The sequence below is a fragment of the Anomaloglossus baeobatrachus genome, unplaced genomic scaffold, assembly GCF_048569485.1.
Source record: "Anomaloglossus baeobatrachus isolate aAnoBae1 unplaced genomic scaffold, aAnoBae1.hap1 Scaffold_2503, whole genome shotgun sequence".
Lineage (NCBI taxonomy): Eukaryota > Metazoa > Chordata > Amphibia > Anura > Aromobatidae > Anomaloglossus > Anomaloglossus baeobatrachus.
Genome location: NW_027442093.1, coordinates 126,942 through 144,168, shown reverse-complemented (window position 1 = coordinate 144,168; position 17,227 = coordinate 126,942). Strand labels below are relative to the sequence as shown.

General features: G+C 41.2%; 1 protein-coding gene across 1 annotated transcript; it reads right to left on the bottom strand.

Moving 5' to 3' along the window:
• Window positions 1-8,997: 8,997 nt before the first annotated feature.
• On the bottom strand, window positions 8,998-15,237 carry LOC142262736 (uncharacterized). Its single transcript, XM_075332185.1, is given in 7 exon segments — window positions 8,998-9,064; window positions 9,066-9,148; window positions 9,233-9,344; window positions 10,347-10,399; window positions 10,401-10,430; window positions 12,091-12,314; window positions 12,792-15,237. Coding segments are annotated over 7 exon segments (3,015 nt in total).
• Between the last annotated feature and the right edge of the window lie 1,990 nt (window positions 15,238-17,227).

Genomic DNA, 17,227 nt, shown 5'->3' with positions numbered 1-17,227 from the left:
AAAAACATATTGGTCTAGAGCCAAATTAAGGCATGCAAAAATATGAAAACCATCAGGACAATTCAACATTAGTGGTGTGGTCATGCAGAAAAAACCTTGGTTAAAAATCTGCAAGTGTACATTAGTGTAATCAATAGTATATGAGGTAAAGTGTTGGATAGTCAGGTGTACTAGTGAAACATATGCAGGAAATAGTTAATATAATACATGCATGAGGGTTAAAAAACTTATAGTGCAGGGCGTAACTCTAGCAAGAGAGTATGGCAGAAAAGTTCAGCCAAAGTAGAAAGAAGCATGTGAAGAGGGTTTTTTTACCTGGACACAGAGATACCGGTGCTCACATGTGATGCCAGCCCCGACGCGCACGTTTCGGCGTCACCTTCGTCAGGGGGTGGAGTCATCATGGTCAGGGTCCCAATATATATATAAGATAGACAGGCTGAAGAACCAATAGAAGAAGATCGTGTGGAGGTGTGTACATCATGTGACGAACACAGCAAAGACCATGATTGGCTGCAGTGTATGTCACTCACCGAAAACGGAAGCATATAGACAGGAAGTAACCCTCATTGGGGGTAGCGCGCGTCACACCACCCCGCCCACCCAGGAGGACGTCACAAATCGTGACGACACCTAGGGGAATACAAGGGGGCGTGAGTATGGTGACGCGCGACTGGACAGCATAAACAAAGAATGCAAGTCAGCACGCTGCCCCATGATTGGCTGCAGTGTATGTCAATCACGGGGAAGCGAAAAAATATATGGCCGGGTGTAACCCTCAGTAGGGCGCGCGCACAACACATCAGCCCGCCCTCCCAGATGGGAGGTACAGATCGTGGCAACACCTAAGGGAATACCGGGAGGCACAGATGCAGTGACGCGCAGCTAAAAACCACATTCAAGGAGTGCATACACACATCCAGCTCCATGAATGGCTATAGTATAAGTCATTCACAAGTGAGCGGAAGTGTGCGGCCGGGAGTAACCCTCAATGGGGCGTGCGCAACTCACACTGCCCCCTACACCCAGAAGAAAGTCACAGAACGCGACAGAATCTGAGGAAAAACAAAGGGCATAGCAACGCATAGACGGAAAACACATTAATGAAGTGCCAGTCAGCACGCCGCCCCCCGGTACGAGATCCTAGTATAATTCTTAATCAAAAGAGTCAGATCAGTATCTGACATTATCTGGGAGAAAAACAGGAGGAGGAGGAGCCCAATGGGGGCATAAATGTAGGGGCACACACAAATGGGAAAGTCAACTGTTGGTATAAGACATCAACCATTACTGGGGAGCCAATAAAGATAACCAAAAAACTCCAAACATAGGAGTAGGAATGCCAGTCACCACAACCCAAGAAATAATAAGAAACATCCATTATGGGACGAATAAACCTGGTGTCAATGGGATAAGTTGATGAGAACAGAAAGGGAGGGGGGGGTAGGAGGGGGGGGAGGGGGGGGTAGGGGGAATTGGAGAGAACAAGTATTATGCACAAAGCAAATAAAGTATGCATAAATGGTGTGTGAATAAAGTGAATGAAATGTGTGTATGAAATGATAACTGTGTATACAAAAACATAAGCAAATTTAGTAGATTGCATAAAGCAACATACCAAAAAAATAATAACAAAAATTAATGCAGAAGGAAAGCTATAATAAAAAAGTAATAAGAATGAAAAGTAACACAGAAATGACTATTATCGCTACAGCAACTGATGGTGCCCATGCATCAATATAGTTAAAAATATGACAGCATATTGGTAAAAAGGGGGGGGGGGTGAAAAAGAATGACAAAACAACATAAATAGGACTAGATAAGGGAAGTGAAAGTGAAGACAAGTGAGGGAGAATGAAAAAAGTGAAAAACTGTCAAGGAAGATATAAATATATAAGAGATGCGTGGGCCACAGCAGTGTTCAATACAGTATACATTAAAATACATGAAACAATGAAACATACAAAAGGTAGTATATACAGGTATAATATGTAGCTAATTAAACCAAGTGGGAGAAAACAAAAACGGGGGGGGGGGGAGGTGGAAAAAGGGGGTGGGGGAGGGAAAAACGATTAATCTCATCAATTCGGTGCAGATGTAGAGATGTTTTCAGATGATGTGTACGGATTCAGCCATTATAGATCATAATACGCAAAAGAAGGGGGCCCTGAAGAATAAATAGAACAATTAAAAGAGAGATTAAAACCAAGTTAAAAACACACATAAAAAACATAATAAAACCAGATGACAAATAATTCACAGGAAAGGAACGAAGCTCAGGTTTTCATTGAGACCCAGGGGATGCAGGGTATTTAGTGTCCATATCCATTTAGCCTCAATTTTGGCAAGTTGTTTTTTTGTGTCGCCCCCACGAATATGGGGGATAAGGTGATCAATACCACGTACACGCAGTTGAGAGGCATCGCATCCATGGTGAATTTTAAAATGTTTGGGTATAGTTTTTAAAGAAAATAGATCTTTACTATCTTTTGCCGCTAAAATGCCATTAACATGCTCACGGACGCGTACTTTAAGTTGACGTGAAGTAAGGCCAATGTAGATAAGTCCACAAGGGCAAGTGGCATAATAGATAACAGCTGTGGTATTGCATGTTATCGCATGTGTAATTTTGAAAATTTTAGTAGCGTCAGAATTGGAAAATGTAGTAGCATTATCAATATCGGGGCAGGCTACACATTTGCCACAAGGGGAACAACCCCATGGTCGCTTGTTTTTATCCAAAAAAGTCACCAATTTGTTTGAATAATGGCTCTTAACCAAACAGTCCCTCAGATTATCAGCTCTTCTGTATGTTATTTTTGGTTCATCATGAATATATTGGGAGAAAATAGGATCTGCCAATAAAATTGGCCAATATCTAGCCAGACATGACCGTAAGGTTTCAAAATGCGAATGGTATTTGGTTATAAACCTAACCTTATTTGATGAAGGCTTATCCTTATTAGATGAGTATAGGGCTTGTTGTCTCGTTATATGTCTGGCTCTATTATAGGCTCTTTTCGCTGATCTCCTGCTGTATCCTCTCACATAAAACCTTTCTTTCAAGGCTTCTGCCTGCTTTTCAAAATCCAAATCATTCGAACAAATGCGTCTCAACCTCAAAAATTGACCCACTGGAACTGATTGAATGGTAGCTGTAGGGTGAGAAGATGATGCATGGAGTACAGCATTGACTGCTGTCTCCTTGCGAAAAAGGTCAGTTTGAAGCATATTGCACGAGTCCCTTTTTACAGTGACGTCCAAAAAATCAATGGTTTCTTTATCAAAATGATAAGTAAGATGAATATTGACGTCATTGTCATTAAGTCTATTCATGAAATCATGTAGGGACTCGATGGTGTCCTGCCAGATGAAAAAGATATCATCAATGTACCGCGTCCAGAAAAGGACGCGGTCCATTGATGGTAGCCCATCTGACATGAAGAGGTCTCTTTCCCACAGCCCCAGGAACAAATTAGCATATGAGGGCGCGAAAGGCGCCCCCATTGCTGTGCCCTGGAGCTGTAGGAAAAATGAACCCTTAAAGACAAAAAAATTGTGGGACAAAGAAAAATCCAGAAGTTGTAGGATGAAATTGGACAAATTAGAAGGCAAAGATGAGGTCCTGAGAAAAAATTGTGATGCTTGTAAACCGTCACTATGTTTGATGTTAGTATAAAGTGACTCAACGTCACAGGTAACAAGCAGGGAATTATCATCGATATATAATCCATCAATTTTTTTCAGAAAATCCCCAGTATCTTTAGTATGGGAAGACAAACTTTCAACCAATGGCTGTAAGTGGAAATCAATGTATTTCCCAACATTTTCCAAGTAGTTGTTATTCCCGGAGATTATAGGTCTGCCGGGCGGGATGTGAATATTTTTATGTACTTTAGGGAGGAGGTACAGGGTAGGTATGGTGGGCTCACTAACCTGTAATGCCTGATATAGTTCTTTGGAAATAATTTCGGTATCTTTAGCCGTTTTTAAGATCTTAAAAAGTTCCATCTGAAATTTTATAAGAGGATTAAAGGTTAGTTTTTTATAACAAGTATGATTATCTAGTTGTCTAAAAGCCTCAGTTTCATACATTGTTTTGGGCCAAAGGACAACATTCCCACCTTTGTCAGCTGGTTTGATGACAATATCCGACAAATTCTGGAGTTTCTTGAAGCTACATCTCTCCACAGAATTTAGGTTATCGTGCTTAATACCGTTAGGTATATTCTCAATTTCACGACTCACCATTTTGACAAAAAGATCAAGGTTGGAATAAGTTGACAAAGGTGGGAATTTCTTAGATTTAGGTCTGATCGTGGAGGGGACCTTACCTCCTTCCCCAGCATTATGCTCATGGGATAACTCATCAAGGATAGCTAACGCCTTTTGTTCTGCTTCTGTCGGAAAAAGTGTTAGAGATGTTTCGTCATGAAAATATTTTTTAAACATAAGAGATCGTGCAAAGATGTGTAGGTCTTTCACCACCGTAAACTTATCAACTTTAGCAGTGGGGCAAAAGGATAATCCTTTGCCAAGTACCGAACAGTCAGTTTCAGTGAGTTGATGAGAACTTAGGTTAATTACCTTGAGGTAAGTTTTTTTGTATTCAGGAGAATGGCCAAAATATCGTCTAGGTGAGGGAGGTGGATGTAATCTATTAGCCACAAAACGGGGTTCCCTCTTTCGCTTGGGAGTGTCAACAGTAGTTGATGACATATGTGAAGATACATCAGACGTAGCACTAATAGATGTACTTGAAGTCATGGATCCAGTTCTCTGTCTATTAATTGGTTGTAAATTAGGTTTTCTCCATCTATAGACGTTACTGGTTGAGTAATCTTTAAGATCCCGTGCTAATTTAGACGCCTGGTTAGTTTGTATCTCTTTCACCCATGTATCGATGCTTTTATCCGTTTGGGTATTGATGGAATTGCATTGATCAGTGGATAGTTCTGTTTGAGCAGTAGCATATAAATTGCATAAAGCCTTATCAATGTCCAGTACTTTTTTGATATTCAAACTGACTAACAATTCCATTAATTTGTATGAGGCATCATTACAAATACTTTCCCAGGTGTTTTTGAACACATCATCATCTACTGGAAAAGAAGGGATGACACGGACACATAATCCCCTGGGGATCAATTTTTTCTTGATATAATTCTCTAAAAAGGCCCGGTTCCACCAGAGCTTCGTTTTTTATATAAAAGGTCTTTAATCTCAGAGAGCATTTTTTCAGCCTGTGAATTTCAAAGCTACTGGTAGCCATTCTGAAGTGAGTTTCAGTAGATCAGCTTGCCGAACCGATTCAGGGACGCCCACCAACCTTAAATTATTGCGTCTGGACCTGTTCTCAAGATCATCTACCTTGTCCAGCAATACAGCAATGTCCTTATTCCTGCTCTCCAGCATCTCTGAAATTTCCTTTACAGAGTCCTCCATGTCAGAGACCCTCTGCTCCACATCTGTTAGCCTTGAACCCTGGGCATTAACTTGGGTGACTATAACGTCTAATGAAGACTGGAAGGCTGCCAGCCGCCCATCAATCACCGGCATCAAGAGATCCGTGATGGCATTAGCAGTGGCCTGGGGTGGGTCTGTAGTTGCCTCAGGGGAAGCCCCTGGTGATGGGGGTGCATTTTGGTTTCGTCTTTGCGGTCTAATTCCTTTACTTGGTTGTGTGGCATTGCTCTTACCCACAAATTTATCCATAGTAAGAACTGTAAATATGGAGCTTCTTTAGAGACTGTGGTGACGTCACAATAACATAAGCTTAATTACATCTGTGTGGTAAACTTGGCTGTTTCACAATTATTTCCACGCTGTGTATGAGAGTGTATAGATGTTACTTGAAAAAGACCAGTCAGAAGGGCAGGAGGCAGGCCAGATGACTGATCCCACTTCTTTTTGTTTTTCACCCTCTTCTATACTGTCAGTGCTGGTGAAGTGGTGAAGTAGGGGTTAATCAAGTTGAGCTGTGATGCACTTCAGGCTTATCTGCCTCTGTTTACTGTTGCAGATTACAGGCCTAGTGCAGCAGCCATGTAAGATGAGACCTGCAGGGATGTATCTGCCCCCTTCACAGCCCCCTGTTTATCTCCTGACCTGCTCTCACAGCCGAATGTCTCCAGGGGCTCTCAGCTCCCCCCTCACTCACAGTATCTCAGGCGGTGGGCCTGTCCACGGAGCTCTGTGTGACAGGTAAACACAGCGTGCAGTCCTGTTTGCTGAGCTTGCTGCTGCTCGGTGTTTCACTATTTCTTCTGTGGCAGGGAGGGGAGTGTGTGAGAGTTCACTGAAAACTATGGCTGCCGCTGGAAGCACTTCAGTCCCCTTCCCTGTCTCCTTCTGGATGTGAGTGCCCGATATTTAACCCCTCTCTTACCAGGTCCCGGGTGCTTTCCGTTTGCCGTGGCACAGCTGCAGGGGGAGCAGGGAGGATGGGCAGCGTTCCTCTGTGCAGCACAGCCCACAGCCTGCAGCCTGGTGCTTTGTGTCAGAGCACTCCGTTCTTTGTGGTGCAGCATACACCTTTCACCTCCGGAGTATCAGGAGAGCCAGGCCTGATGTGCGCTCCTTGTCCTGGCCTTATCCCTGCAGCCTTGAGATGTTAGGATGGGCCTGGATAACGTTTTTGGCCTAGGCTGCTGCAGGAGCTCATGATAAAAGCAGCTACCTCGTAGCTCCGCCTCCCGGAAGTCTTTTTACTTTTTTTTAACATTTTTTCATAGTGTTTGAATGTTTAAACTTTATTTAGCAGTGTCTTTATGGTCAAAACGCATCTGTCTTTATGCAATGAAAAAGCATGTAAAAAGCGCTAAAAACGCACGCGTATTTATCGCTTTTTCGAAATCAAAAGCAACTTTGGCAAAAACCATTGCTGCCAAAAGGGGCGTTTAGAACTGCAACTACCTCGACGCATGGTGGACACATAGCCTAATTCTCTGTGCATGTTGTTTTCCTAACACACTAATTGTTATTGTAGTTCTTTTACAATCATATGCGCACTGATCATTCTCCGCTAATTCATATGTTATGATCATCGGCAGTTATACCTTTGTTTACCGTGTCATTGTTGCTGCACCTATTTTGGGTACTGTGATTCTCCTCACTTATAATATTTTATAGTATGACAATCATGATCTGTACTTAACTATATATTTCCTATTTTTCTAATCTAATTAGCAACTACAGAAATAAAAAATAAAATCTACTGTGGTTCTCGGTTATGTCGATAAGTTTGCACATTTATGTGGTTTTGAGAGAACAGCACTTTAAATATTTCAGTAATTAGGGATTTTTTTTAAGTTTTTAACTTGGTAATAGGAAAAAAAGAACACAGTTTCCCGGTGGCATCCTTTTTACTTACCTGTTGGTATTGCTGGCTCATAAATGCTGATACTTCCAGTATATTTATTTTGGGCATCAAAGCAGCAAACAGGCTTATGCAAAAAAAACTGTGGCGGTGGAGCTCCATTCACAATTCTCCCTATAGACATTTGCCGCTTAGAACTGATATAGGAGCTCGTCTTTGGCCGGAGTCACACTTGCGAGAGACTCGCACGAGTCTCGTATCACATCACCCGGCATGGCCACACACTCTCCTGACAGGAGCGGATCGGCTGTATGTATTTCTATGCAGCTGAGACACTCCTATCTGGAGCGTGTGCGACCATGCCAGGTGATGTGATACGAGACTCGCGCATATTTTGTGGCAAAAACCATGCGTTCAAAGAAGGAGCATGTCAATTGTTTTTGCCATTTTGGGTGCGTTTTGGTAACATTGAAGTCAATGAGAAATGGCAAAAAACAAGATTCCTTCAAATTCCTGCGTTTTACAGGCTTTTTCAGTGCAGAAATCATGCGTTTTGGCCTACCAAAACGCATGCTTTTTGGACATCAAAATAATGATTTGATATGTCCCTTTACACACACAGAATCCGACAATTAAAGTAAAATAGGCATTTATAGCTATTTTTTCGATAAAATGTATATTATCTTTATAATTTTATGAAATATTTCTATTTTCATTATTTTTCCCAATAATATAGATTTTATCCTTTTTTTTCTCTTTTTTTCATTCTGTTTGAGAAATTAAACTTTATTTAGCAGTGTCTTGATGGTCAAAACGCATCTGTCAAAACGCAGGTGAAAAAGCATGTAAAAAGCGCTGAAAACGCATCTAAAACGCGGTAAATACGCATGCGTTTTCAGCGCTAAAGTTCAGAAAAAGGCAACTTTGGTCAAATCAATTAAGCCCAAAACGTGCGTTTAGAACTGCAAGTAGGTGAACGCAAAGTGCGGTCTCACCCTAAATCAAAAAAGTCGCACTAGATATATTACAGCAGGGTTGAAAAACAATAATCCTCCTTTTTTGCCAAGGAAGAGTATGTGGCTGTTTTGCTTCACACAGAATTAATGATTTGAATGAAACAGTGAAGTTGTACTAGAAAGGTCTGTAATAAAAATCAGAATGATGACAGCAAATCCGCAATCCCCGTACATTCGGCTGATAGCTCAGGTCCAGACAGACTCCTGCAACTCCCCCATAAGAACAGTAACGGCAGCCCACCCTTACATCCCCCATACTTTCTATAACAAAGACAGTTGCAGACTCCTGAAAACACCAGCTGCCCAATATGTTCATAATAGCAGTGAAAATTGTTCCCTGTATAAAGGCAGCAAAGGAAAGTTTTCCTCTTGCTGAAATAGACGCTAGATGGAATAACTCCCATTTCAAATTCCAGTCCGGCCGCTGTTTTGCAGGTTGGGTGGTAACCCACACCCCAGTTGGTTGCAGACGTCTTGTGTATAGTAATACACATGTGGTTTTACTTTTTTTTAAAAGGGGTTGTCCGATACATATGTCCTTTATAAACATCCATTTTAAGCCCTAACACTTTCATAATTTGCTGTATTATAAAATTCTCTTCTGTTCTCTCTATCCGTTTTTTTTTTTCTTTACTTCCTGTGATGTTCCATTTAAGGAGAATCTCAAAAGGACATCTCCTCCGAGGTCTCTGCTACCATTCCCACAAGATGCAGAAGTGAAGGAGGCAAAGTCTGAAGGTGGTGATGGGATATCAGGATTTTGAACACTAAACTGAAGATTCTTGGGAAATGTAGCCTTTTTAAGAGAAGATCCGAAATACATCCAAAACAATAGTGTAGAATAAGGAAAAAAAAAAAAGTTTCTAATTGTATGATTATGAGTGTTTTAGAATTACCCCTTTAGTCCTTGGAGAAGAGGTTTGCATACAGGCGAGACGGCTGGAATGCCTTTCTGCTCACTTTGTCTGACTTCTCTCTCCACTGTTTGAGCCCCTTTTTTCTTTGCAGGACTTAAAAATTATTAAGTATTAGGCTGGGTTCACATGTCCTGTAATCATCCGTTATCATGGATCCATTCGCAAAAAAGTTCTGCAAACACAACTTTTTTGTCTGTTAAATAACGGATGTGGCCGGATCAGTTTTTAACATGTGGAGTCTATGGGGGATGAATGCGTTAATAGATTACTATTTATCGTCCATTTGTAATGGATCCGTTAAGAAAACAAGAGACCCATTACAAATGCAAGTGCAACGGATGTCTAAATAGCAATCCATTATTGGATATTTTTTCCATAGACTCCAATGACAAAAAAAAACAAAAAACAGATCCGGCAGAAATCAGTTTACCAGCCGGATGACTACAGGATGCATGAACTTAGCCTTACAGAGATTAAGAGCCCAGGCACATCATGGCTCTGACAACACTAGAACTGCAATATGTCACCCATACCTCTGTATATCAATCATGTCTGCTCCATTCCACGCCATTTGATTGAGATTCTTCAATAAAAGTGTTGTTTCTCTTGCATACTAACTTAATAATGTGATTCTATACAGTGGCGCCACATGGCGGTACATCCATAGCCGGCTTTACCTATGTGCGAGTGGTGCGGTCGCACAGGGCGCCAGCAGGCTGACAGCAGAGAGGGTGCCCACGGAGCAGAGCTGTTTACTTTCACTTTGCTGCTCCTAATGCACAGGCTCCAGCAGGGAGGGCCCCCCACCTCCTTTCCGCTCTGCATACTGTAGGCTCCCTGCACAGGGTCCAGAAGGGAGCGCCACCCCTCTCCCTTCCGCTCTGCGTACTGTCGGCTCCCTCCACAGCATCCAGCAGGGGGCGCCCTCACCTGCTCTCGGCTCTGTGTCCTCTCTCCTCCCGTCTTTACCAGTTTCCTGGAAACTGGGTACAAAATCAGTAGAGGGGGCACCAAAGGGCAGTTTTGCACAGGGCACCGTTCAGGCTAAGGCCGGCCCTGGGTACATCTAACGCATAAATTAGGTGATTTAAACACTCACTAGTTTTTTTCTGTTGCCAAAACGCAACAGAATTTTTGTATAGTTTTTTTTACTGCTTTCTTGGCCGCAGCTGCAGAGTTCTGTAAAGACATAGACAACATCCCAAATGTGATTTTTTTCAAGCAAGTGAAAACTTCAAGTTTTTCATGCAGATACCACTTCTGGAATAAACAGATTTTTTTTGGTATTTAAATCCTGAAGAATTTGGTTTCCATTTTGTTAATGTTTCCTGAAGCAACTTTTTACATTTCTTGTTGCTACTTTATATAAATGTTTTTGCAAAAAAAAATGGTAAAAAAAAAAAACATCTCCAGGCATTTTCCAAGCATTTTTAAAGGGAACCGGTCACCAGTTTTTCAGCCTATAAGCTGCGACCACCACCACCAGATGCCCATCTGACCCAAATCCACCATAGCGTGTCTGTTGGGTGAGTATTATAAAGTGTTTTTTTATGTTCTACACAGCGGCCTGGGCTCTTATATACAGCATGTTAGAATGCTGTATATAAGAGCCCGGTGTTGGTGGCCACAGTTTATAGGCCGAAAAACTGGTGACAAGTTCCCTTTAAGCCTTCTTATTGACTTTTATTGTAACGTTTGGAGCGTCTTCCTAGCGGAAAAAGCCCGAAGAGTGGTCTGCTCACTTCTTCTACCCTCTTGACAATTTTTTTGAAAAAGTTAAAAGACTCTCAAAAGCCTGAACTTATGAAAAGCAAGTCACTTTTACATCAAAAATAATAGGAAGATTGGAGTTTTTTTTAAAGGCAATTTTCTGAGATAATGCAATCAAAACACGGTTAAAAAAAAAAAAATCCATGCTAACATACCCTTATGTATACAGATTTACAAATACATATGTTTTACCTGCCTAAGAGGACTAAACCACCAAGGTTTGGTTAGTAAGTGTACTAATAGGGCCCAATTCATCAAAGTTTTAAAAAGTTGTCATGTTTTGGCAAAACATTTTGCAGCTTTTTGTGTTCTCATCTCACACCATTTTTCTTCAGCTAGAAACAAAGTGAATAGAGCCGGGGCATGACAACAAGCCGTGGAGTATGCTACACCACAAAACTAACGCTAGTAGGGACTGGGGTAGGATTTAGTGCAAGGTGTACATAAAGGTTCGCGCCACTTCTCTGACTGTCCTGATCCAGGAAGAGGCATGCCCCTCAACAAGACCAGGGTGAACAACGCTGGTCTAGTGGTCTTGAATCAGGCCTATAGTTCCTAATCAAAATACAATGCTGCAAGAATGAGTCTAGGAAAGCTGCAGAGCAAACAATAGGGTCTTATCTAAGGAGACAGGAAAGAATAAACAGGATTCGCTCTCCTTGTGAGGTTGTGAACACTCAACATTGAAGAGATCTGGATGATGTGGCAGCTGTTGGAAGGACCACTTGGTTACATGGTGATATCCTGATGAAGAAGTTGGATTACTTTCAAAAGCGTCGAATAAACGGCCCATAATCTGCATCTGTGTACTTGGATCCCTTCCTGCAGGAGCGCAGCTTAAACTACTTTTTTTCCTCAATATCCCTTAATCACAGGTATGAATCTGTAGAATTTAAATGAATAAAACAGGGGCACGATACCCATCACTAACGCTTGGAAGATGGGAGATATGTATAGACGTGATGTCACCAACCTCACTCAGATCCCAATACAAAACCAAATTACCTCTTTAACCAATAACCCTGCAATCAATGGTATAAGCATATTATTATTTTTTTTTTTTACTCACATGGTTATTAAATTGGATAGATGCCATTTTTTGCTTTATCCTGCAGTTTATACGCAGAATCTTCCCATATTTTTTAAAGAAATCCTCCATGATGTTTTTTTTATTAAATTTATTAGGCAAATTCCTAATAAAAAAAGTGGTCATCTCACTGGGGGAGACTGGAACAGTGTGTTGAGCACCAGCAGAACGTTCTCCTTTGCTAGCCACAGAGCTTGAGGGGATAGCTGTTTAAAAAAAAAAAAAAAAAGCAAAACTTTACAAAAGAAGGAGACAGATATATAAGGACACAGACAAATAAGTGTTTTCCCAATCTAAAATGGTGTGTGTATAGGTTTACTCTAGGAGAAAAATAAGATCAAAGTTAGTAACCCTCCGTAAGTGCAGCTTTCTGACGCTTTCCCCACTCTGCGGTAGTGACATCCCAGGGCTCAGTGGTGATGCTCATGAAGACACAAGACACTGAGCCGAAGGATTGACTGCAGCCATCAGGTCTGTTGTAATTGTGACGTCACCACTGCACCCCATCAACAAAGACTGGCTGGAAAAGTGGAGGGTCAGTAACAGATTTTTATCTGAGCACTGTGTAGCCTCCAAGACAATATCAGACAACGCTACAGTTCAGGATTTATTTATTTTATAATATAATTGGTTACGGACATAATATAACAGAAAATGTACTTTTGGAAAAAAAATGCTCTCACCTTGAATTTCAGGCAGCAGCTCACCTTCTTCCAGTAAGGGTCGAATTCTTCCAGGTATCAACTCACTAGGCCCAGGTGAAGAATAGTCTCTGGGAGATCCTTGCTGGTTTGGCCCCAAAAAGGAAACCATTCTGGTAGATGTTGTATGACCTGTACCTTGCAAACGGGACTTATTAAAAGTCACTTGACTTGATAAACTCGCTGGGCTAGTTTTAACAGATTCAGTTTGATTGGGAGCAGAAATTGGTCTTACAATTGGTTGAGTTTTTGATGGAGAATCGGCATCGGTCACCTTGGCCTGAGGAGTAACGTTATCTGATTTTTTAATTTCTTTTCCCCGATGAGTTTTCATTTGACTTTTTACAACATCAAACAAGCTCCTGACATAGATGTTTGCTCCTCCTTTTAAATCCCGGTTCAATCGACCAGCCCTCTTAACAGGTGGATGTTCGCTATGGGGATCTGAAGAAGCTTCACCTGAGATGGCGACATCATTTCTACGTGGTGAACGATCATACTCCGGTTTTCTTTTTACTCCTTTTTGTCCCTCCTCTCTTCTTGGCTCTTCAACAAAACTAGTAAAACTACTATTGGCACTTGCAAATGAAGGTCTGGGTGTTCCTGCTTCACCTTTGTTTTTCTTCTCTGAAGACATAGAGAAGAAGTTGACGTTCCCAGATGTTGATGACGTTGTAGGAGCTCCAAATAGGGGTGGATCTTTTGACTCGTTTTTACTTGGCATGCTAAAAGATGATGCCGAAGTTTCATCTGATTTATTTGCTCCCGGTAGGATTGGTTTGAAAGTTGTATGAGCGGGAGGTTTGAAACTGTGCTCTGAATTGGAGGCTACCTGTGTAAAAGTGGAGTCCGCAGCACTAGAACTGGTACTTATTTGTGTCGTGGTACCAAATACACTTCCAGTCTGCACAGTGGAAATATTTGAGGACTGACCAAAAATTGACATTTTCTCAGTGGCTGCTGTCTTGCTAACTTGTGCAGATTGTGCAATTTCAAATGCAGAAGATGGTTGTGCACTGATAGAACCAGATTCTTGCTTACTAAATGGAGGTTGGAAGCCAGGAGACTGACCAAAAATATTACTTTGTCCACTGTTTACCTGTCCAAATGCAGACACTTGGCTACTACTATTTGGCCCAGATTGCGTAGAACCTGCCTGACTAAAACTTTGTCCAGTCACATTCTGCGCAAACATAGGTGTCTGGGTCGGGTTGGAGGGTGTCTGGCCAAACAAAAATCTATTACTAGGGGATTGTTGTCCAAATTGTGGACCTTGATTTGAGCCATCCTCAGACTGTCTAGATGCTGCTGATGACTCAGATGTTGCCTGGGAAAATATAGAAGTATTGCTTCCAAAGGGGGAGGCTGACTGGCTAGTTGTAGGCTGTGTAAAGAAAGATGCAGATTGGTTAGTAGTCGCTTGGGCAAAGAGAGATGTAGATTGACTAGATGGTACTTGGGCAAAAGGAGATGCAGATTTACTGGGAGTAATTTGTCCAAATATAGATGATTGATTGTTACTGCTTTGTCCAAACGATGGCGCAGGTGGCCCCGTAGAAGTCTGCCCAAATGCAGGTAGCGTTTGAGTATTGGTTGTATGTCCAAAGAGGGAAGAGGACTGTCCGGTAGTTGCCAGCCCAAACGCAGGACCAGTTTGTCCCAAAGACTGTTGTGCAAAAGTAGTAGAAGCCTGATTATTAGCAGTCTGTCCAAAGGTAAAGCCAGACTGTCCTGTTGTAACCTGTCCAAAGGCTGGAGCAGATGGAGCAGAAGAAACCTGGCCAAATGCAGGAGCGGTTAGACCAGATGTTGTCTGTCCAAACACTGGTGGTGACTGACTAGGGGTGCTCTGCCCAAATATTGGCGTAAACTGTGCAGACGTGCCCTGCCCAAATGCAGGTGCTGACTGATTAGTGGACTGTCCAAATGAAGGAGCAGACTGCCCTGAGCTGGACTGTCCGAACAGCGGAGCTGTCTGTCCAGATGTTGCTAGTCCAAACACTGATGTATTAGCTGTGTGCCCAAAGGTAGGAGCAGACTGCCCAGCAGTGGCCTGCCCAAATATAGAATTAGACTGGCCAGAAGGAGCCTGACCAAACAGTGTCCCTGATGAAGAACCCTGGCCAAATGTAGGGGCCGACAGTCCACCACTTGCCTGGCCAAATGCTGGAGTAGTTTGGACAGAATTAGTCTGTCCAAAGATAGAAGAAGATTGGCTTAAAGTATTCTGACCAAAAACAGACTGGTTGTTACCGAGCTGTCCAAACATAGGGGCTGACTGGCCAGTAGATGGCTGTCCAAATGCAGGGGCAGGCTGTACAGTTGCATTTTGGCCAAATAATGTTGTCTGCCCAAACATAGCTGCATTCTGATTTTGTGTATTGGGGTTTGTGGTTTGTTGTCCACCGAACACATTGCTATTGTTCATGGTTTGTGAGGAAAGAAAACTTGCGCCTTGTACACCTAAGAAACATATAGAAATGTAAGATTAAAATCTCAAGAAAGGTTGATCCTATCTAGACAGTATTGTACTGTGACAGTTCTCAATTCAGCACCATTAAAGGTAACTTATTTCTTACAAAAATACAATTTACACCAGTGCATAGAGTGGTAATCAGCAGGTAAATAGCATTGAAATCCTATCTGCCAGGTTTAGTGGGAGTGATGAACTTCAAATGCTTTTTAGCTAAAAATTCATGCATTTAAAAATCATAAATTCCCATCTTCAAGATCCTATCCCAATATGTAGATGTAATAAAAATAATAATATTAGCAGATACCTTCAATTAGAAATGTAATATAGTTCGCCTACTATAGCCATGTCTCTTACCTCATGTGTGGGGGTGTGGGCGTCACGTTAAACTTAGGAAACAGTACTCCACTAACTACCTGGTAAATATTTCACTACCATGTGTATCTCTCTGTCGATTCTGACACTTTGACTGTTTTGTCGTTATAAAGAACTGGTTCTCTCTATGAATTTCACTTGTAATCTGACGTCTGGGTAAACTACTCTGGTTATAATGGCTGCTTTGTGTTTCAATATTTTTATTACATAACATAACATAACATAACATAACAGTCATAGAATTTCAAACACTCTTATGTAAATATATCCAAAAGTAGATAATTAATCATAAAGATGTTTAACCATTGAAATTTAAGGGGGAGGAGGATATTGGAAGGGAGGGAGGAAAAATAAGGAACAAGGCTTTTATTGGGGGAATTTTGGAAATATATAGGGAAAACCACAGGGGGAGGGAAATGGGAAAACATACAGGATTAAACTATTTACAAAAATCGTATCAGACTAGTGAATATTGTAGACTTGCAGATGTTGACACCCATAACATTTGCTATTATTTACATTATTATTTGACTCTGTGAAGACATATTTAAATGCAATAAGAAGCTAAGAATGAAAAAGAGAAGAGAGAGAAAAATAAAGATACAAAAGAAAAAAAGGGGGGGGGAAGGGTTCATTCCATTTACGTTGAGGCATTACTGATGTTTGTAGGCCATAGACTCCATCTTTTGTAGTATGAACTGAAAAGATTATTGTATATTGCATACTTTCTCTCATATTCTTGGTGTTTATTCATTAGCTTAATTATTTCCGAGGTGGTAGGAATAACATTACTTCTCCAGTTTACTGTTAACAGTTGCTTAATAATCAGAAATATATGTATAAATATGGGAACCAAGGCAGGGTCAGTGTCCTCCAAATCTAGGGACAGAAGGGCCATTTGTGGGGAGACTGTAACCTTTGAAGTAGATATTCGATTCAAGAGGTTGTTGATCTCTGACCACATGTTTCCAATTTTAGGACATTCCCATAGGATATGCAATAGGCTACCCTTATGTCCACATCCTCTCCAACAATCAGGAGAGTTTGATTTATCAAATTTGTTTAAACGTACCGGAGTAAGATACCATCTTGATAAAGTTTTATAAAAGGTTTCTTGTAAGATAGTGGAGATGGTGGAGGAGTACGTAGCTTTTAGGCAGTTTTGCCATTTCTCATCAGAGAAACACATCTTTAAATCCTTCTCCCATCTTTCCATGTAGGTTTGCTTACAAAATATATAGTCATCATTTAAGAATCTATATATGTTACTAGTACTCCAGACGCTTTGTTTCTCTAAGTTGCAGAATAGGATACTAATAAAGTCCGGGAGAGGGTAGTTAGTGCTTAGGATTTTCCGGAGGGAGGTCCTCAGAGAAATTAGGAACTTAAAGTCAGAGTCAGGTATATCATATCTTATTTTAATGTCTAAGAATGAGATGAAATCTCTGCCATTGTGTATGTCTTTTATTAGTTTTAGGCCCAAAATATTCCATGTTTCAGGAATGGTCTCATTTGTCATTAAGGCAAGGAATTTTAGGGGGAAATTACTGATTTGTTCAAATTTGGTTAA